General features: G+C 37.0%; 3 protein-coding genes and 2 long non-coding RNA genes across 7 annotated transcripts in view; 3 read left to right on the top strand and 2 right to left on the bottom strand.

Annotated features, from left to right (window-relative positions):
* Positions 1 to 8,585, bottom strand: part of LOC124293086 — a 70,247-nt gene extending 61,662 nt beyond the window's left edge. For both annotated transcript variants that reach the window (XR_006902994.1, XR_006902995.1), the window contains exon 1: positions 7,736 to 8,585. This is a non-coding gene — a long non-coding RNA (uncharacterized LOC124293086). The remainder of the gene's footprint in view (positions 1 to 7,735) is intronic.
* Positions 68 to 3,056, top strand: LOC107221950. Its single transcript, XM_015661138.2, has 7 exons — positions 68 to 181; positions 792 to 1,023; positions 1,232 to 1,358; positions 1,464 to 1,720; positions 1,804 to 1,950; positions 2,039 to 2,227; positions 2,805 to 3,056. Exons 1-7 carry the CDS (start codon positions 163 to 165, stop codon positions 2,986 to 2,988), a joined length of 1,155 nt encoding a protein of 384 aa, XP_015516624.1. The 5' UTR covers positions 68 to 162; the 3' UTR covers positions 2,989 to 3,056.
* On the top strand, positions 5,827 to 7,251 carry LOC107221933. 2 transcript variants are annotated; one of them, XR_006902997.1, is made up of 3 exons: positions 5,827 to 5,913; positions 6,562 to 6,650; positions 6,860 to 7,251. It is a non-coding gene; the product is annotated as an uncharacterized LOC107221933 (long non-coding RNA). The 2 variants fall into 2 exon arrangements; XR_006902996.1 differs by lacking the exon at positions 5,827 to 5,913 and adding an exon at positions 6,008 to 6,083.
* Positions 8,586 to 8,887: 302 nt separating the features above from the next.
* Positions 8,888 to 22,385, top strand: part of LOC107221944 (histone-binding protein N1/N2) — a 21,230-nt gene continuing 7,732 nt past the window's right edge. Inside the window, exon 1 of the mRNA XM_015661132.2 lies at positions 8,888 to 9,177. The gene's annotated coding sequence lies outside the window, so the exon portion shown is untranslated. The remainder of the gene's footprint in view (positions 9,178 to 22,385) is intronic.
* LOC107221946 overlaps positions 11,855 to 22,385 on the bottom strand; it is a 14,873-nt gene continuing 4,342 nt past the window's right edge. The window contains exons 3-5 of the mRNA XM_015661133.2: positions 16,152 to 16,259; positions 14,326 to 14,463; positions 11,855 to 12,541 (exon numbers count right to left, since the gene is read on the bottom strand). Of these exons, the coding sequence (XP_015516619.1) occupies positions 12,282 to 12,541; positions 14,326 to 14,463; positions 16,152 to 16,259 (506 nt within the window). The 3' untranslated portion in view covers positions 11,855 to 12,281. The remainder of the gene's footprint in view (positions 12,542 to 14,325; positions 14,464 to 16,151; positions 16,260 to 22,385) is intronic.

Genomic DNA, 22,385 nt, shown 5'->3' with positions numbered 1-22,385 from the left:
ATAAATGTACTCGTATGAATACACAGACAGGTATTGGTATAAACGCATATATACTTTCTCATTGCGAAATGCTGACAGTGAGATTATAGACGCGGCACTGCAACTTTGACGGCGGACAAAAGGTAGTGTAGGTGCATTTTTACCCGCTTTGTGATCAACGCCATGATTAACAAGTCGAAACGTAAGTACCTCAGCGAATCGTAATTAGTGTTTACGAAAGATAAACCTATTTGAAAAGTGTATACGATATTTTTCATCGATCAAGAAATTGCCGAGACGTGTGGAAAAGAATAAAATTCAAATTTGACACACCAAATTTCATCCTCGGTTAAACGCGTCGTTATTATTTGAACGCGTTAGACAATTTAATTAGACGCAGTTACTCGTTAATATCATTGAAATTAAGTGAGAGGGAAAAATATCGTAATACGGTGTACAGTGTGAAATCAGCTCAACGTAAACAAGTTGTTAGCTCCTCCTTTGCACCGGTGTAACTTTTATATTGCAAGATACAATGAGGCTTTATTCGAAACGCAAATGCGGCTCGTCTGCAGATGTTAACGAGGTGCAAACAACTCGCGATAATAGAAACGGGCACGAAACGATCATGCTTATCGGCCATCGTTTTGCTCCACATTATAAATTATGGCTCGCCAATGATTTTCGTTATATACGTCGGTGTTAACGCGACTAAAATTTCGCGTGCAAATTAATGAACGAAAAATGATCGAAACTTTATTGAATTGGTAAACAAAAAACAAAAAATTATATTTTATCATCTGAAACTCAAGACGGATACGAGGAGGAAAAACCGCTTCTCGTTTTGTCGCTGGATTCGGAAAACCTGAGGCTTTATCAACCCGAATGTGAAACGGCAGTGACGAAAGGAGCTGCAAATTATCTGGGCCGATGGCCTGGCCACGTATTTGCAGCATTCGTTTCTGGATTTATGGTTATAGCGACTTTTGTACTCTTCGGAATTGTCACGGTGACGTTCACAATTCCTTCGAGCGAAAAATGCCGGTAAGAACGAAATCTGGAAGTAGAAAATTGAGGAAAAAAAGAAGTCCGCGGTTACGGTAATCGATATCTGTGAAACAAGTCGAAAATCAACGTATTGAATACTGCCTTTAAAATTGAAGCAGAAATTTTGTATGGTAAAAAATGTATTGTCGAAATCCCAACCTTTTGAAAATTGATATTTTTTTTTTTTTTTTCACCGCTCATTCAGAATATCCCGAAACAACGAAGCCGACGAAGTGCCGAACGTTTATTTCATAAAACACGAAAATCGCACGTGGAATACAAGGGAATTATGTTACATCGAGAACACCGCTAGAATCCACGAAAATCTCAGTGTAAGTCGTGAATAAATTATTTTCTCCAAGTATAATAAACTTACAAACAATCATTTTCACATCGTTAAAAATACCGAAGCTAATCATGACGGATCATACACGCAGGTTTACCTGATCAACTTATTGTCCGGGAAAGAGATCGAGAAGAATATAACCGAACCATTGAATCAACTTCGTCAAATGACGGACGGAAGAAACTCTCACGCGATTCCAACATCCTTGGATAACCTTTTAAGCCAGTACATGACCGAACCTCGTGTGACGAAAGGAGCGTCATCGGATAAAAAGATGAGGAAAAAATTGACGAGTTCATTGGCTAACGTAAAAAACATCGAAGTGCCAATCGGACGATTATTCAACGGGTAATTTCTTTGAAACAATAAAATGGAAGAACGATCTTCGGTCCATTTTTGACCGATTTTATAATTTTCTTCATACGGAGCAGATCAAGATTGGCAAATGTCTGTAATCATCTCAGTAAAGAAATGCTTGAAATGGCAGCGAGAGCGTACGTGCTGTGGAATTTTCCCGGTGTGGCATTAGACCCGGAGTTTAGTCCGAACTTGGAATCGTTGAAAGAATATCTCTGCAGGTGAGTGAAAATTTTCGTATAAATCAAAATGGTCACGAATTCGATAACCGGTTTCCACTAACGATGTGAAAAATCGTAAATCCGAAAGGGATGATGGCGGTTTGAATGCCTGCGCCGCAAAGGACAGCGTCGCTGCAATCGAGCTAAACGGAGATGTTCAGGCTGCTTCCGTTCCCTGTCAGGCCTTCATCGGTTACCTGATCCGGCAAATAGCGGCAAAAGGCTCCCCGGATCAACGAAGAGTGATGCAAAAGGCGATAAAAAATTTCTGCCCCAAGTGAGAATCGACGACGATATTAACCCTTTGAACTAAAAAATTTCCACGTCGTAGGCTTATCACATTTTATTTACAACTTCAAGTGATCTTTGTATAACTTTGTATAATCCCAGAAGTCCTAGAGTAACAAGTTTCGGACAGAATCGTCGAATTTTCATAGTTTTTTCGATTTCACATCCGCCATATTGGATAAGCCATCTTGGATTTGGAAATGATTCAATTCCGACTTCGGATTCGTGATTAGCAAGCCTAAGTATTGAGTTGGAAAATGTTTGACTGAAAGGGTTAACCTGCAATAATTTTCAATTTCAATCTGTATGTACTAGGGGCGTGCGATTAATCGATTAATCGACGATTTCGATTCATCTTTTTTTCGATTAATAGATTAATCTACAGTTTTTGAATCTAAAAATCGATTAATCGATTAATCGACAGTTTCGGTTCATTGGAATAACGATTAAGGGAAAAGGTTGACTAATCGATTAATCGAAGCTACCAATTCATCGATTAATCGCGCAGCCCTAGTACGTACAGCAAAATTTCAATGTAGGAATGCATTTGAATCGTGAGTTTACAGATCCTCGCGGTGTTCGGGAGTGAAGATATTGGATCCCTTAGACTCACTGACTGGAGGATCATCATCGATGGAAAATTTAAACTGCCCTACGATACTTGCGACGAATAAGGATGCAGCGAATAAGACTTTAAGAAAAATGCTTGCAGCAACATCGAGCAGTTCACGAGTATTTAGAAGTGCGTAAGTTTTTCTAAAAATTATCAGAGCAGGAAGAATAATTCTATATTACATAATAATGTATCCACATGGTGTAAAATTCGTTAGATGATATTCATTTTAAACGTGTACAAAAAAAAAAAAAGAAAAAAAAATGTGTCACAAAGTATAAGTATATTATACACAAATGTAATAATTAATAGAAGACAACAATTTTTACGCTGCGTAATTTTTTAAAACAATTTATAGACTGTGTACGATGAAATTTCACCGTTAGTATTTTCATTTGAAAGTACGGTGCTCGTAAAGCTGCAGAACTCCCGACCATACCCAAAATTCACCGACTGAAATATAATTTATCAATTTAATAAAGATCGATCGTTTTTATGCAATCAAGTATTCTCCGTCGCTCCATTCTCTCTCTCTCTCTCTCTCTCTTTCTTTTTCTTTCCGAATGTAACGTACGGATTATGACGAGTGTTCCAGCGGTATACAATATCGCGGTAGCCATCTTCAAACTTGCAAAAAACAGCCAAATCGCAACGATCGCGTCACCGACGTCGCAGACCAGATCAGCCATGCACAAAACCACAGAAGGAAGACTCCAGGATGCTTTTTTCTAAACCCACGATAGTTTTGATTGTTCAATTTTCAGGCAAATAAATTTTTAACATCAACATAGATATGAGAAATCCTTGTGGGACGTAAAAAGTCGTTACCATTGATAGAAAATTGAGGAAAAGGGTAAAAACCACGTTTAAAAAATCTCCAACAATGTTATTTACATCAATGATGGCGAAGACGGTTGAAACGATATTCTTACTGTGTATAATTAAAATGAATCCGAGCAAATTCGAATAACACAATATCAATAATTTAAGGAACGTTTAAGAAATGATTAATCCCAATTGGTCACACCTCAATAGAATCGCATAACTGTCACACTGAATGAAATTGACCCCAGCTCCAAAAAAGTGATATTCTGCTTCAACAATGAGTTGTAAAATTTAAAAAAAAAATATCTAGGTATTGTTTAAGGGTGGCAGTAAAAGCTTTCTCAGTTTTGCTAGCCAAAATTGATTGTTTAAATATCGTAAGACATCGGCAAAGTTACGATAAAACGGGAAAAAAATATTTTACAAATTTTTTTTTTTTCTCTTTGTTACAGAATGATTTTGACCATAAAACTATAAAAATCTATTCCTGAACTCTACGAGGAGTTTGAAAAATGTTTGGGATGAAATTCACCCAGAGTAACCAATTAGTGTTTAGACTCTGACCTAAACAATAACATTGCCGGGGATTTTTCAAACAGTTGTTCCTCTGTTCCTAATATTTCATTCGTTCTTGAATATGGAACAACAAGTTGCTCAAACCTGGATTACTCACAGAAACAAGGGAGTAAAGGAGCATTACAGCTGATATCGCCGATAGTATCGAATAGGGTGGAGAATATCCTAGACTCAGGGTAACTACGGTACGATTAGGAGGCACAGAGCCATGGACTGTTTTCCCATTTTCCATGAGGCTGTATTCCGATCGCCCGTAACGCGCTCCGTTGTAACTCAACACCAAAATGGAAGTGGCGAGCAAAACTGCTTGAAGATTCCAGCAAAGTTCGTCGTGGTTTTTTGCGAATCGGAAGTGGGGGGCTTTTGAGCATGACTTAAAGACGTCGCCCGAATAGTTTGCTCTGGATTTCGAGCCGGACGATTTCTCCTGAGGAATATTTCGACGTGTGGTTTTTACGAAACGTTAAATTCAAAACTCCGAATATAATTCGAGAATTTTTCCTGATTCTGAGATGAATTTTTATTAAAATTAATTCTACAAACGACTTACTGGAATCGGAGCGCAACCTTCAAGCGTCTGTTTAACGTTTTCATAGTGCTTTTCAGGTCTGTAATTTGCATTGAGGCTCTTTTTCATGTCAAAAATAAATTAATTGTGTTTATCGTGTATAAAATGATATACTTGAGAGAAAAAGCAAGTGAAATATAAAATTGACGTTGAAAAGGTTAAAAGAAAAAAAAAAAAAAACTTGTTACATTTTGTACTTGGCGTACTTTTCTCTTACAGATCTGACGTTACGGTGAAACAAATTGTGACGAGGAGGATAACTCGGAGGGCCATGAACGAAAACCTCCTTTTCCATTGTTCGCTTATTTTCCCCCAGCCTGTTATTTTCGTAACTAATTTTACGAAGTATTTGTCACGATCCATGCAGTCGAAAAAATTATCAAGTGTATCATCGCGTAAATTCCTAGCCTGCAAATTAATGTGCATTGAAAGAGACAACGGTATAATAAGAGACATTACAGAGAGAGAGAGAGGGTAGGAAATAGACTCCCGTTGAGGAAAAAAAGAAGAATAAAAAAAAAAATGGGCAGAGGATCGAGGAAATGCAGTCTCTGTGGAATAAGCTCGTTATTTGATAAGAATAAGAAATCAGTGAGTAGTGATAAAAGCTGCTGGAGTAGGTATTATCGGCTGTCAATAATAATCTGTCAAAACATACGCGAGAGCGAGAAAAGCAGAGAGGAAAAAACCGGTTCAAAACATCCCCGAATACGAATTAAATAATTACTCGGCTCTGTGATGTTTGTTTAATAAACGCAACGAGAGACGGCGGAAAGAAAGGAAATAATGGGAATCCGTAATCGGCGAAAATGCAACGCAGCTGTCTCAGGATTTGTATAAAATATAACATTGCCAATCACGTGTTTTGGATAGAAATTTTTTTACTTCGCACACTTGACCCCCACCTAAAAAAATTTGCGAATCCGTTTCAAGAGTCGCTGAATTTATGTACTAATGACGCGTATTTTTTTTTTTTGCCTTCCGTTGTAAATAACTATTATTCCAGCGCCTGGCAAAAATCGCCTGCAACGTTTGCGACAACTATTTCCTTGGTACTTCGGCCTACGTCATACTTTTGGGCCTGATTGGAACGGTGAGTTTTAAAATTGCCAACGCCACTGTAATTAACTCCGTTAAAATGAAAGAGAGAAGAAACAATTCTGATTTACATTCAGGTGATAACAGGTTTCGACATTATTCGCATTATGAACTCAAAACCTCCACTTAGATGCGCTAATCGACAAAGAGGCGGAGGCGACGTCGGTGAGCCAATCAGTTTCTAATAAATCTTGCAACGGTCTGCAATCTCACGGTGAAAATATATTTTCTATTAAAATTAATCTAGTTGCCAAAAATTTTAAATTCAACCTTTCAAACTTTCAGACCAATTTTTATCGTACTTTTTCAGACGCATAATATGTCAGTTGAAAAGAAACTAAGTTAAATCCGATTTCAGATTTCAAATTTTACAATCTTTTCAGCTTATTTTATCATTTCGGTACGTATAACTTCTCTACGAAACAGAATTACCAAATTTTGTTGTGAAAGCCTGATTACTGATAAACCTTGGCTTAAATTAGAGTTTTCTAATGTCTTCTTGATATGTAATTGAAAATTCCTAATGCCCACATTGTTCGAGTAAACTTAATGAAATAACTGTCATCAGGTCATCATTCCTTAGTCGCAATCGATTAAAAAAGGTGATTTTCTTCGTTAAATTCAAATTTAATACAATCCGCAGTTCCAACCGACGTCGAAAGAGACTTGAAGCTGATGACTTCGATCCTCGGAATAGAACACTACACTCTAATAATGCTTGGAGCGATAACGGTGGGTGAATTTTGATATCGCAACGACTTTTTCGTGAAACTCGCCACTCGACGCCGGCAGATAGGCAACCGATGTGCCACTTCGATCACGTTGCGCTACAAAACGTAGCTCCGGTTGCCTATCTGCTGGCGTCGAGTGGCGAGTTTCACCGAAAACGTCCGGTATAAGGGTGAAATAAAAAATGATAAAAGTTCGTTCTTCCATTGCAGGAATATCCGATGCTTCACACGCCGTGGCTCCTGATGCAATTGTGCGTTATTCTGGTCGAGGTAATCGTTTTTTTCGTACGACTATTCCTCGATGGATTGCACGTAAAACGGGATGAAATTTTACTCGCTTTTCTCGCTGTACACAACTGGCTTCAAGTATTTTGCCTATTTCACAGACAAGCTCGTCACCCGACCTTTTGATTTTAAGTATGTATATTCGTAAAAAAAAAAAAAAAAAAAAAAAAACACCCGAGTGAACTGCCCAAAAACAGATCGAATTTATGCTGTTAATGTGTTAACGGATACTGCAATGAGGCGTCTGTTATTTTATCACATTCATAAATATATCCAAGTCGCTGTTAAACTGTATGAAACTGTAAACCGTCCGTCAATTGTCCAATAATAAATTCTAACGACTTTCTGATTCTGTCAAAATCTGCCCCTAGCGAATATCTACTCAATTAGGGAACGATTGTGAAAATGAATCGTTTGGAACGACGGTTTCATTTGTCAATTTCTGTCGCAGGTCGCGTTTTCTAATCAACAGATCATAATTTTTTTCGCCAATTTGGGTTAAAATCCAATTTCCCGTTCTGTTCGGCGGATTTTGTCTTTGAATAAAAGCGATAACCATGCCTCAGTACACAAAAGCAAATAGACAAAAGATTCGAAAGGTTTTCAAATTCCGTTTAAACGCGTGTGAAATCAACATCTTACTCAGCTTACTTCATACCATTGATTTTCTTAATCCGAAAACTTGATCAGATCTTCTCGAACCGGTGAAAACAAACACTCTAGAATGATCCAATATCAAGGGATCCGTCTTAACGCTCCTGATTATTTTTTCAGTAAATAAGACAAGGTAATTCAACTTACCGCTTCAACGATGCGAGGGATGATTATTTCTTCCGAATGTCAGAGCGTTGCCGCTTTTTTCGGGCTCCGACTTATCGGTGAGCGGTGATCATCCTCTTGTTCACAAACACAATATTTTCCACTGAAGATACACAAACTCCGCACATAAAAGGCAGACAGAAATCACTAGGAACATGCCACATTTTCACTACTTTCAACTTAATACATTTAAATTTTCCCGTTTATATTAATCTTACTTCGCTTAATCTTACCGCTGACCCGCACGGTCGGACGCCGACTAATCCGTCGTTACCGATCGAGTCTCTCACACTCTTTTCATCTGGCGTTACCTGCCGCGATATTTTAGTACTACCGCCGTGAAGTCCGTCAGTTTAACCTGACCTAACCTAACCTAACCTTGACGCACGTTGGACGAATCACGTCAAAGGGGAAATTCCTTTGATATTTAATTCATGACAGCGATTCAGAGACATAAGTAGATGGGTCTCTTGTTCGAAATGTATACAGCAGCCATGAACGCTTTCCGATCGCCAACTGCGATGTAATCATTGCGTGTGAATCGATCATCCGTGTGACTAGCTGCTTATTCGTTTGATTATTTGGATTACTGGAGAAAGTCTCGGTAGTTTTCGCTAACGTTGTCTATTCTTCGTCGTCAGTCACGTTGCTGATTTGTCGGCCGAGTGACGCGGCGAAGAGGGGAGCGAGTGAACTGTGCCGAACGTGCCGATACGACAAAAGACGATCTCCCGTAGACCACGGACCAAATAATACGAGAGCAGTGACAGTGGAAGCACCAAGGCAATGAGCGAATTCAGCGCCACCTTCGGGGAGTTAAGTCAACTCTTCTAAGCCAATGACATTTTAGAATACAGGAGAAGCCACCAATTGGTTCTTCGGCCTGCATTACGGCTGCATAAGCTTGATCCACCCGACAGAGCGCATCAAAGCGACGCAGATTGATTCTAAAGAAATCTTTATTCCAATTTTAAACAAATAAAAAGCTGATTTAAATGTTTTTTCGCAAGTCATGTTCAAATATCAAAATGTAAAATTCGACGTGCGCGCGAAATTACGGCTGCATAAATAATCAAGATGGCGAGAGAATTGTCGCGCATGCGCATTCAATGCATTTCGCAATCGTCCGTCGTGACCGACTCGTTGTCCCGTTCTAGAAGACGTCTGCCGGCAGAAGAGTCTCGCTAACGGTTGTTTTCCGACTTCTTAACGTATATCCTACCGCGATCCAAGACCGTTTTCTTTGCATTTGCGTCCCGATTAGCCTGTCGACGTTGCATCCCGTCCGCAGCCATATAAAGCCGTGTATCAAATCGGTATATCGGTGAAAAAAGGGCCGCAAAAGACGCCGGATAACCGTATCTTTTTTTTTGGAGGGAACACGGGACTGCAGGGCGCATATTTTTCGGAAAATATCCCTTACGGTAAGAGTTTGAAAGAGATTTTTATTTCGTATTATTATTTTATCGCAGATAAACGCACGAGGGTCGATTACCTGCAATCCCTCGTGCTGGAGCGTAAAGGCGTTTTACAATAACAATGATGTATTATGGTAGATCGATTAATCTATTAATCAATTAATTAACGAGAGTAAAAAACATTCCACTGAAAGATCGTAACCGCCGTTGAAAAACGTCTAGTTTCGCTGTCGGACGAGACAGAGAGACAAATACGCATGTTTTCACGACACGGATTAATTAACCGTTACAACAAGATTGAATTTATTTTCAATAATTTTTCTTTCTTTTTTTTTTAGTATACAATTTTTTCCATCTTACACATTAGTGGACGAATTGTTTCTTGCTTTATCTGGTAACGGTCACTCGATATTTCATGGACGTGTGGACATTATAATTATGATGACGAATTTTTGTTTACTCGATTTGCAAAGCTAGTATATCTATATATTTTTTCACTTCGTGGCCAATCGAGGGCGAGATACAACGGAATGTTGAACAAGCCTGCCACTACACGTTCTTCTTGTCGTACTTGCGGAGACCGAACGAAAAACTATTACGGTATTACGTTATCGTTTATTATTTTACTTTACAAACGCCGAACGACGTCTGGCTGTTATGTTTTTCAGCTCTTACACTTGGCCCGCCTCTACAATTTATACGTATGCTCATTCATGCCTTCCACTTCCGGTTTTTGATCGTTAACAACACGTGGTTCATAATTCTATACAATTTAATTACAGTCGATGGATATAATTTTTTCCGACCATTGGCAATGTAAACTGTAAGGATTTGAGCCTCCTTTCAATTTTCGCTTTAAAAAAACAACCGAAAAAGGACGGGATTAATGAACATTATTTTTATCTTCACTAATTTGTTATACTTAGAAGATTGTTTAAAAATCTTTTAAATACGCGGATAGTTATAAGCTTATAAAATGACTAAATACATAGATTTGCGTATAATATGTATACTTTGAATTGACTTAGCATTTCAATGATCCCTTCGTGATTTCTTTTTCTTTCTTTCTTTTTTTTTCTTTTTTTTTTTAGCGCGAATATTTGAACTACATGCGATGATTATGTTGCGCGATTTCGTTATTAATGCTTCAATTACAATCTATGGCTGTGCATGCGTATATAAAATTATGCGTCGATTCTACCTATATCGTTTCCTAATTTCTTGACTTTCTATAAATATAAACATTCGAGGTGGTTCGATCTGTACCATAATCTGAATATTTCCTGTGACACTCAATAATACATACGCAAATCGTTAATACTGCACACAACAATCGATAGGAGGAAAAGTAAAGTTATAAAAGAACGTTTGTGTCTTACTGTTAGGAACAAAACTTCGCCCTTACAGGTATAAAACTTTTCTCCTTCACTTCAAAATTTAGTGCCGAATTTTCCTTCATACGTTTGTCTTCCGTCTATTTTCTGTTTTTGTCACCGCCAGAAGCGGGAGTGTGCTCGGTAAGTGAGCAGCATTCTTTGTTCATGCCCTGCTTACCTCGATACCTGAGGGTACCTTCGGAAGAGGTCAATAGTTCTCTTCATTTATCTCACACACCGGCATATAACTGGTACACGGTTTATGTGATGTACACTTGATATAAGCTTACAGAAATACAGACATTAACGAAATAATCCGGCATTGTATAATTTGTACAAGCTCGAAATATAATTCATTACGAAGTTTAATCACGAGATCGCCTGTTACGAAAACACATTTCAGGGAAATAAATGGAAAAGTTTAATTGACCAAGAGTTTAAATGTATACGTGAGAGGAAAGTTTAAGTCCCGTTTCGTCAGTATAATGAGAACTAAGTTTCCTCCTCCTTCTCTCATCCCTCTTTCATTGTTGCGAAAGTTTGTTCCCCCGTTGTATTATCATTATTGTTATACCATCTTATTTTATGTATCACACAGACCTAACTTCTGCTACCTTTGACAATCCGTGCGCAGGTTTATTACCATATTTTTGCCTTCTTTTTGTTACCCCGCCCTTCAACCGTATATTTATATTTACACGTGTAATTCTTGTGTGTGTTTGATAATTTCCGTCACCGAAATTCGAGAATGTTTCCTTCAATCGGTTCTTTTTCAATCAAAAATCAAAGGTGAAAAGAAAATGCTATAGCATGTACTAAGCACGAATATGTATGTTATCATTAGCTGAGCATGAACGATGATTGCATATTGTCTTATATCAAAGAACTTGCGATTTAATGTTATTGTTAGTTTATATTCGACCTTTGAGGTATCAAAACCAGTCATTTTATCCCACACATGATCCATTCCTCTGTAAATTCAATTCCATGCACCCCGTTGTCCCGTCGATATCGCATGCCTGTATGTTTATTTGTAAAATGTGCGTATGTAATCTGTGTAATACGTGTCATCATAACTTTAAAACATCGTAAAAATATAACTATTTGTATAGTTTGGCAATTAAGAATCTGCGTCACTGGTGTATGTATTTATATAGAGTAGTGCTGTGCGATTAATCGATTGATCGTTTTTTCGATTAACCAGTCGAGTTTTCCGATTAATCGATTCATTAACGATTTCGGTTAATCGTTTATCCGATTAATCGACGGATTCGATTAATTATTTCTTCGATTAATCGATTAATCGAATTTAGCTGATAATGATTCTGCAGGTCTATCGGTATACTTATGACTCGCAACTTATTCACCATTCTCGAACTATACTTGTCTCTGACCGAAATACAAAATCGAACATGGTATGTGAGTCGCTAGTCATGTACTTATTGACCTGCAGAGTTATTACGAGGCAACTTCGATTAATCGGAAAAACGATTAATCGATCAATCGTACAGCATTAATATAGAGAAAGATTGTTACAATGTTCAAGTTGGCGGGTCGGTAAGAATCATCATCAATCGATCATCATCGTCATCACAGCATTTCAATTGACTGACCGACCTTCGGTCTTCTTATCGGACAACTGATCCTCCTGCAATATCCTCTCGCGCATCCAGCAGCTACACCTGCATCTATACCGTTGCTCGATCTGTTTCAAACCTCAAAGGCCTCCCACTGCTACGCGATCAGAGCCGCTATCGGACTGAAACGCATTATTTTACTCAGCAGTATCCAGGCCACCGAGGCCAGGGCGCAAAGCGTCACTCCGCCCCAGCCGAAGTCGAGACTCCAGGAAGTCGTGAACCTTCGCGCCTTTAGCACATCCTTCGGCACCGGCCCTCCGACCACTCCATCCTCCGGCCCATCGAGGACTCGAGCTCCGCGGTCCTGGGCCCTCTTGAAGTGAATTATCGTTAACGTGAACAGCGCGAATGTCGCTGGAACAGTAATTGTTGACTTGTGGGTAACATTTTTTAACACGGTTTAAGGATGCATCAAACGTAGGGACAGTTCAAGCGCAGTCAAAGAGCTGTGAAGATGGAAATATGATGTAACGAAGGTTTCAAAGTGTAACTTGAATTAATTCAGTTGAAACAATGAAATTCCCTTGACATCGAAAAAAATATCAAAAAATCATAAATTTCAGCTACAAAAGCACAGTTACTGATGATTTTAAAGAGATCCGATTATCGAATTATTTCTACAATGAAAAAAATTACATCGTTTGACCGATTTCGATGCGTTAGAGGTCAATTTGTTTGTAAATAAATTCTCAACAAATCTACAAAATTTCAGACAATCCTCAAGTTGCGAATTAAGAATTTTACCAAAATTGCACTGTCGTAATATCGTCACGAACTGTAACCGCATCATATTTTGTGTTCTCAGTCTTCTACTTTTTTCTGATAATTTTCATATACAAATTGTAGGAGTCAGAAAATATAATCACGTTCATATGATTCGTCATTTTAAATTTCATAATTCTAATCTATAAATGATGAATTTTGGTAACCCGATTTCTATAATAATAGATTAGTTTATGGTCGATTTTTTCATCCGCCATATCAGACACACACAATTTTGAATTTAAACGTTTTCGTCTCAATAATCACAAGTTCGAAATGATTTCTGCCGAAACACCGTGAAGACGACATTGTGTAATAAAAAATAGGCCCAATAGTTATTTCCTCTTACAAGAAATACCAACCGTTAATCATGACGTGAACAAATTTTGACAACCATGCATCCATCTTCCAGAATCAATCATTGGGTTTTTGTTTGATTTTTACGAGAGGCAAATATTATCACTCTGTCCTTCTCACAAATGAAATAACACTCGCTATCCGACAAACACTCAATCACCGTCGCGTAGTCGAAATCGATTTCCAATTTCGTCCGCATATGCGTTCTTCTGGTTTTATTTACCTTTATTTCAATCACGTACCGCGTCCAGTGTATGTCCTTGACCGCGATTCGCACGCTTTTCATTTCGGCAATGAACTTGACGACGGCATCGACAGCCGTTCTCCTTGTTGCGTAACGTTCATGGCCGTCGATGACTTTCGTTAGTGTGTGACGTTACCAACCGCAGCAGCGCGGCTGCTTTCGAAGGATCCGATCGCCGGCCGTCGGCTCAGGAACACTTTCAATTTCGTTGAAAGGCAACTTTTACTCTCGGCGAATCCCTTCCGCGACGATTTCACTTCGCTTTCTGTTCAACGTCGGACGTTTTCACCCACCGTCAATATCCCGAATTGACCTCCAAACCCGACCCAATCTCGCCGCCGGACTATCTCGCGCTTTCGTATTACGTGAAATTCTGCAGGTAGAGTGAAAATCGAGGACTCGCCGACTTACGACATTATTATATCTCATTCGCTGTTACCAATCTGGGCTACGAGTCCCGGATTGAAATAAAAAAAAGAAACTAACCACGTCTGTTTTACCGACAATTGTCCCGAAACTATATAATTAGTTTTAGAATAGCCTCTCATTTGCTTTTCTTTTTCTTCTTCGCGTATGGTATATAAAATGCGACAAATAGAATCAAATACATCTCATTACAAAAAAAAAAAAAAATCTAGTGTATAATCTCAACCCAGTTGATGAAAAAGCGTACCTGTAATTCCAGTAATCTTTCCTTTTTTATTCTGGTCCTCTTCCGAGGGGAAATGTATCGTTTTTAAAAGATCACTGATCGATCAAGCTTAGAAAATCTTACCTGCCAAAAGATACATGACCCCAGCGACAAGGACAGCCGATATTTGGTGTCTGCAAAGTCCGAAGAAACCAACCGGCGCAGCACAGCTCAGAATTATCAGGCAAACCAGCGAGCAGGATATACTCAAATTTTGCATTCCTGTAAGAAAATGGCGTAAAGTATTGACAGAATAAGAAATCCAAAAGTAAAAACGTTTCTTGATTTATCACGGTACTTTTCATCATCTTTAATTTGCGATTGCGTATAATTTTTCACTTCGCATCGACTGAAAAGAAGAAATTGTGGAGGAAACAGAATCCGTAGTAGCATAAATTCTTCTTATCTACAAATTTTGTCGATTCAGTGCTTTTGGTAATTGACGTGTTAATTGTTTTTTTGCTTTTATATATTTACGTCGCTTTTTTTTTTCTCTCTCTTGTTTCCGGGTCAGAGATTTAATTTAATCAACGTTTTTTCATTACAAGAAATCGCTGCTGCTGCTGCTCTGCCAAGTTTGAGACGCGACGCGGTGCTGATTAAAGGATGAAAATAAATTCGTGACTCGAATCATCATCAAGATTTAATTAAAATCGCTGGTATTATTCTCGGCGACGCCGTTTCGGTTTAATTTCTCTTCTCTTTTCTTCTCTGCGCGTAATATATAAAAACATATATACTTATATATATATAATGATATGACAATATAATATATATATCTACACACATAATTTATGACCAGACGTGTCTGGTTAAATTCTTTCGCAGTACAATCAAAATTACAATCCTTGAACATTTTGATGATGCGATTTAACCGCTACGTGAAATTGGCACTGCATACTTGGAAACGATAAATTTTTTTTTCAGTATTCTAAAATTACGATTTGTAATGTATAAATGTGTAAGTAATATCAAACTTACAGCTGTGTTCGCGCCCTTATATTATAAGCTTTCAATGTTATATCGTATGAATTGCACCGAGTTTTTGCACGTTACACAAATACTATCCCCTCTCTCTTTCTCTCTGCACGATTTTGCAAATTTTTTACCGCGCGATTATGCATTCCGACCACGTCTTCTACATATTGTCGTGATTTTACCATTCGTACGATATTCAATTCGCTCTGCAGCTGCTTCTCTGCACCCTCGCTTTATGCTAAATTTCATTATGCAAATTTTGCGGTCACCGATACTTCTGGGGATAGATAAAGGGGGAAACTTCAATTAAAATTTACATTCAATTTAATCAAACTGAACAAATCCCCCAGAGACCTCTCTTTCTCTCTCTCTCTCTCTCTTTCTTTCACCTACCCGTTGTAGATGTAGGTAGATATTTGGGCCGGGGATTTTCCGTACGAGACTGAATGAATGATTGAATGATCGAATATATTATTCGGTTCGCTGCTGTCGATGCTTCTCTATTATTCACACTGGGATTAAGTAAAGGGATTAGCGTGAAATTTAATCCGACTAATCGAATACATATCATATCCTTACAAGAATAAATTGGATCAGCGATATTGAAACGTTCAGAGACGGAATGTGATTCGATCAAATTATGGCGAAAAATTCGCGTTAATGCAACAAAAGGTTTATTACAATATTGTCGCAGGAATATTTTATCGTATTAGAAAATTTATCGTCCGGTAAGCGTATACACAGAATATTTCCATAAGGTAAAATAATGTGAATTATATGAAAGATAAAAAAAAAAATTATCGTGCAAAAATCAATGGAAAGAGAATGAGTTTTTTAGAATTTTTTTTTTATCGTTCTACCTATTAATATTTATTATCGAGATCGGCATTATTTATTACGAAAGAGACTGAAGAAACATATTTTATACTTACGATTTTGCCAAGTGGCTCGAATCTCTTCGTGAGCTTCGTCGGGGGTCAGATAATTGATGCATTTCTCCTGAGGGAATCCAACTCGTCCAAGAAGTCGAATTTCTTCCTCTGCAAATCGTTCAAATCCACGATCATCATTACATCTTAATATCTATTAAATGAAAAATGGAAAATCGTGTTCGGAAACCACTAAATATTAATATCAAGAATTCAAAATAATAACAGGCGTCTTATTTCCTCTTCCGCCGAAATAAGACGCCTAAATAAGATAATTATATATATGTATACGTGGGTGTGTAAAATTACGTCACAGGTCGAATAAATCTGCTATAATTCACAAAATTCTCTCCCTCCGAAACTTAGCGAGTAAGGAGAGGAAACGCTGCTGCTAAAGCCGCATGAGCCGATTACGGTGTTAAGTACGATTCATGAATTTCCCGTCACGTATATTCTCATGCTTTTAGGTCAATCGCACACGATATCGCGGCGCGGTAATATTACATGTGTACAATGTATGTACGCACATACACACGCGTGTATAACACACACACACACACACACACACACACGCAAGGGTCTAATTCAATATCTCTGTTAACGATCCACCGTTGAGCAGCAGCAACAAATGTTCGCACCGGAACCATTTCTCTCCTACTCTAACAAATTTTATCCATCCTCCTATTCGATTCGATATATTTTAACGCTGTCGGAATCTCGGCGTGGTGAAAAATAGGGTAAGCACTCAGTATATTTGAAAAAAGTAAAAAAAAAAATAAAAATAAGGGAATAAATCTCGAAAAGTTTAATTAAACAATTATCACAATTTTCGAATTTGTTTGTTGACCCATTTTTTTAAATCCACCTATAATGATCTGCGAGTTACGAAACTTTCGCCAAGATTTCGTGTCGAGAGCTTCGCAGCGTGAAAATTTGAGACCCGAAAGAAAAAATAAGAAGAGACCAACGCGGTAAGGTTTCGACATTTTGAAAGTGTGATAATTTACGATTTCACGAAAAATAATCGTGTAGTTTCGTAGTTTTTTAAGCGTTGATACCGCGTGATGGAAAACTTGGCAGCGGTGTTTCTGCGTGCAGAAATCGAAGAGAAAAAGAAACGCTGAATCGGCGCAGGCAGATAAATCACGGTTTAGATTTCGAATTATTTATGGTGTTAGTATAAGACAAAATCTGAATTTTTTTTTTTCTTTTTTTTTTTCCCCGGATTGCTTTACTCCCGAGAATTGAATCTGCAGTTCCAATATTTCGATCCGTGTAATAAATAATATGTAATACATTGTGATAGAATCGTAAATGAAATGATGTGGCCCATATAGGCGTGCGGATATTGAACTTCGTTCCCTCTATATCTATATCTACGTATATTTATATGATGTATAAAGAGCGATATGCGAAAAAGCTCTCAGAAAAATCGACCGTGTCGAGCTCCCCCTTTTATACTATAATTATGATATTACTTAGTCGCGGTGTGTGATTCCAGGTTTACAGCAAAAGAAAAAAAAAAAAAAAAAAAATGCTGTATATAATTTATTATAATTGTTCGACGAAGTTGTCTTCTCCTAATAAAAAGATTGTCGAGAATTTAATCGAGATCTCTTTAATTCTGTACGGTGCGTAGTTGGTTTTTTTTTTTCCCCCTTACTATACAGATTCTAAAAATTCACGAAATTTTTGCAAATTGAAAAAAAAAAAAAAAAAACAACACGCATCGTAAGAGAGGATTGAATAATTTTTGATTATAATTTGTATAAACTTTTAAGTTAACGGGGCGGTGCTAAAAATAAATATCAATACTACTTCTACTACTACGAGATATTAATAATCTTGAAACATCGTCAAAATTCTTGTACAAAATTCACAATTTACCACGAGTTCTTGGTATTGAATATAATAAGGTAAAAAAATATATATCTAGATTAAATAATCGCGATAAATAGAATGACACTAAAGACGTAATAAGGGCTGGAATTAAAGATGACTGATGGCGGGAAATTGTGTATCTAATTCATCGACTAACCTGTCAACAAAAAAGGAAAGTTTGCGCCGAGTTCAGAGGTGACATTTATGCATCTATTTCTGTACATTTCGTTTGTACGAACGAGAAATCGATTATCACAATAATTCCTCACGCTTATAAACGCGGTTGGCCAATATAAATATATATATATAAAAATAATATACGCGACGTGTTTTGGTGATTGATTAACTCGACAACGTTCATTAAGTCCCAGGAAATGAGTAAAAGATCCGATATACGAAATTATTATTAATTAATGTAATTATGTAGCTGTTTGTACAGTTAATTGTACGCGATTTGTTGAATAATAAGGTAATTGAGGAGGGTGAAAAAGGGAGGAAAAAAAAAAACAGGGTGGAAGATCTATGAAAATTTAAACGATGAGCAAGTATACACAATAATAATAATAATTAGCCGGAAGATAAAGTCGCGGAAAAAAAAATTAACTCCGCCTCGTTTTTCCCTCTCAGCAACTACAATTATCCCCTTTTTTTTACTCATCCTGCATCCAGATGTTACCAATTTTCACGTGGCTATGTAATTAAATACCTCGCTCCTCGGCCCGGAAACAAAGGGGATGGAAAAGGAATGTAAAGTGAAAAAAAAAAAAAAACCCCGAAAGCAACGTACAACAATAACAATACCCCGTTTATTTTCCCTTGGGTACAATACCAAAACTACCGTGTGTTTGGCCTCAATCCACCACTCTATGTACACCCTATATACGGAGGTATTTTAATAATACTGCACGACCTTTAACGATGAGAGGGAATAACGTATTCGCGAATGAGGTATAAAAAAGGAATCATGATGAAAATCCACCAATCGCAATAATCAACCAATTCATGTCAAACTTGAACAAACATTTACCCTTACAGAAAAAATTAATAATAACTATGTTACAGCGATCGTCTTTACATGTATAAAAGCGTTTTATCTTTTTTCATTCATCGCATAAAACATGTTAAAGTTTGTTGAAAGATAGATAGATTTTTTTTCCTTTGCCGTATGTCAAAAGAGAAGAACAATAAACATTTAATGATCATACTTATTTTGAATAATTATAAGCTTTAATCGCATGTATATTACAAATCTGATTTCAGATTTGTAATCACCAACCCCAAAAACTCCCGCACAGAGTTTTTTTCTTCGGATTTGACCGACTTTGAAATTTTTATCCGCCATATTGGATCCGCCATCTTGAATTTTTAAAACTCGATATCTGATTCGTAATCAGCGAGCCGAATAACTTACAATTTATCTAAAACACGTATATAATGTGTATAGAGTGGTAACATTCACCGAAATTTATTATTGCTTCAATTTTCACAATTTTTTTCAATCACTTTGTTTCTAACACGAATAATTTACATTATATCGGAATAATTACTCTCAAGTATTGAAAACCTGTTAATATACTACAAGAAATAGGAAAATACCGCAAAAAAAATACGTTTAAAATTTCTCTGAATGGATATAAAGTGAGTGACAAGAATACTTATCACTGTGACTCAAAGGGTTGAAGGGATAGCAACAGGCTTCCACGTGGATATTATACGATTTATATATTATAATACCCGTTTAATAAATATAGTCGTCAAAAAGTGATTCGACAATGTTGCATGCGGAGCCAACGATTTAAACGGTGCTAACAAATTTATCGCGATAATTAGCGAACAAGATGTCCGATTTATATCCAACTGTGCTTTTTCCGATAGCCACTAAGCATTTTCCATGTAATGGGCAGGTTATGCCAACCATCTATCCGTCTTATCCGTTTCAACACGGTGGAGATTGTCGGTGCTTGGCGTGCCGAGCAGCCATAAGGTTTAGGGCTTTATAAAAGTCGTTTCAGCTCCCGCTCTCTCCCCGCTTTAATCCTCCTCCTCGGATATTATACGTACATACGCTACTCGATTGTCGGTGTGTGCATTACCCATGCATACATATATGTGTTATTACATACACGTCTGTGTATCACACATATCAGTGGGAGTTTTCTTTGTCAAATGTGGGACCACCTTTTTCTCCGCGATAACACATTTTTTTTCCTTCTCTTTTTTTTTTTTTTATTTGGTACGTATACTTGTCGTTCGATTTTTCATTTTTTTACCCAAGAAGATTTTTCGCTTAGTTTTCGTGTTACAGGATATATTTCTGTTACACCTTGCACAGTTTTAGTTTTCATTTCACGACCGTTAATCATATTCAACGATTAAAATTCTGTTGTAAATAAATTATTCGCTGAGTGGTAAAGTTTTGGAAAATCGTATTTATACCAAGCGTCATGTAATTATGAAATTATGCTAATATTGTAAAACGATGAAACACTAAACGATAAATTTATATATAGTTAAAGAAAATTGCATCGAGCGAATTTTTAGTAGAGGAAAAAATTATCGGGGATGTAGATTATCATTGAATCCATTTCTCTAACCGTCAAATGTTTGAAGAATAATTTACTTTATCGATATTGTAAAAGAAAACGGTATTTTTGGTCAACGGATGAAACTATGATGACGTCATTATTCTGACAAACAAATTACGAACGTATGCATACATTATACATAAATAGGTACGTATATAATCTGTTGCCGTATAATTATTATACACGTACACAGTAGGCAAGCCATATTTAACATTGCATTTGAAAGCTAGTGAAATTCCAGTAATATTCGGTACATTTTATCGGGGTAAAACACGTATAATGTAAGTTAACCGTTGAGGGTGAAAACCAGGGGAAAAGTTTGTACGCAGTGAACGAACGAACGAAGAGGCATTATCACGAAGCAGCAGGGTTATAAATCATTAATGCAAACATCAGACTTTAGCACATTGTCTACCATACACAAATACACACATCGCTTTAAACTCGTAATGGAGACGCGACGATTCAGCTGCAGGGTTTTTCATATTTTGCTTACGAGTCAAGATTAGATCACCAATCTCACACGATTTATTTGATTTTCGTTTATTTTGTCGACGCTTCGTTTATCGTTTTGAATAAGAAAAAAGAAAAAGAGTATCAAGGAAATCGTGTCCGAATATTTGTAAGAATTTCCATATAATTTTATACTTGTCAACGGTCTTTTATTTTCTCCTCATTCAGTTTGTAAATCTGTTGTGCATACGTAATAATTATATTATACCTCGGTTTCACATTTATCCTGTTTACATTGAGAAAATAAAGAAAACTTTTTATCGGGTATAAATCTACTGAATAATTTGCACGATCTGAATTGAGAAAATTTTATTTCACTGCGTCAAAACTTCTTTAAACCCAATAAATTCTACTTCCGAGCAATCAAATTTTCTGATTATGGATTCGCATGTCGCAATACATACTTTTTTTTTTGGCCTTAATATTCCTCTCATCCTTTTTTTAATTGTTATTACGATTATTATTGTTATTGCTATGGTTATATATCGTCTGGCCGAGGAGGACGAATATCAAGATGCACATAAGCTTAATATCGCGATATGACGTGCAGGTAATAATAAGATGCATGTAGGTCGTGACGGTATAAATACTGCATGAATTTTCTAAGGCCAAACCCTTCAATCCTTTCAGTCCAGAGTAATTTAGATCTTAATCGAGACGTTGGGATCGATAAATCGGTCAGTGTCAAGGTTTGTATTACAATCCCCATGTCTAAGCTACCGACCTCGTGCTGCATGCTCACCTGGATCGCTCAAAATAGACAGCCAATAACGAAACGATTATTTACGATATCACTCGGACGAAAAACACGAAAACAAACAAACTTATCACGCGATTGCGATTCCCTTGATCGCGATCCCTAATTGCGTGTCTTTTATTACAGGCATATGTATTATGTACGCTGTAAATTTTGTATGTATATTAGTCGAGCAAAATTCACTACGCAGTAATTACTGTGTATATCAATATTGATGTAGGTAAAGCTGTATCCCTTAGTCCAAAAATTAAACGCAATTTACAGTAAACAAATGGCATCTTGCTGTTATACTATCACTTTGAGTCATAGTGGTAAGTAATTTCATCACCTATTTTATACCCATTTTTTGCATATTGAGAGAACTTTTTTAGTATACCGATAGGGTTTTCAATACTCGAGAATAATTATCGCTATATAATGTAAACTATTATTGTCAGAAACAAATTGATTGAAAAAAAAACGTGAAAAAAATCGAGAAAGTTTACTCCTCTTTAAATTATA

This window comes from Neodiprion lecontei, chromosome 2 (genome assembly GCF_021901455.1).
Source record: "Neodiprion lecontei isolate iyNeoLeco1 chromosome 2, iyNeoLeco1.1, whole genome shotgun sequence".
Taxonomy (NCBI): Eukaryota; Metazoa; Arthropoda; class Insecta; order Hymenoptera; family Diprionidae; genus Neodiprion; species Neodiprion lecontei.
Note: the sequence above shows the minus strand (reverse complement) of the source record. Positions and strands in the feature narration are given on the sequence as shown.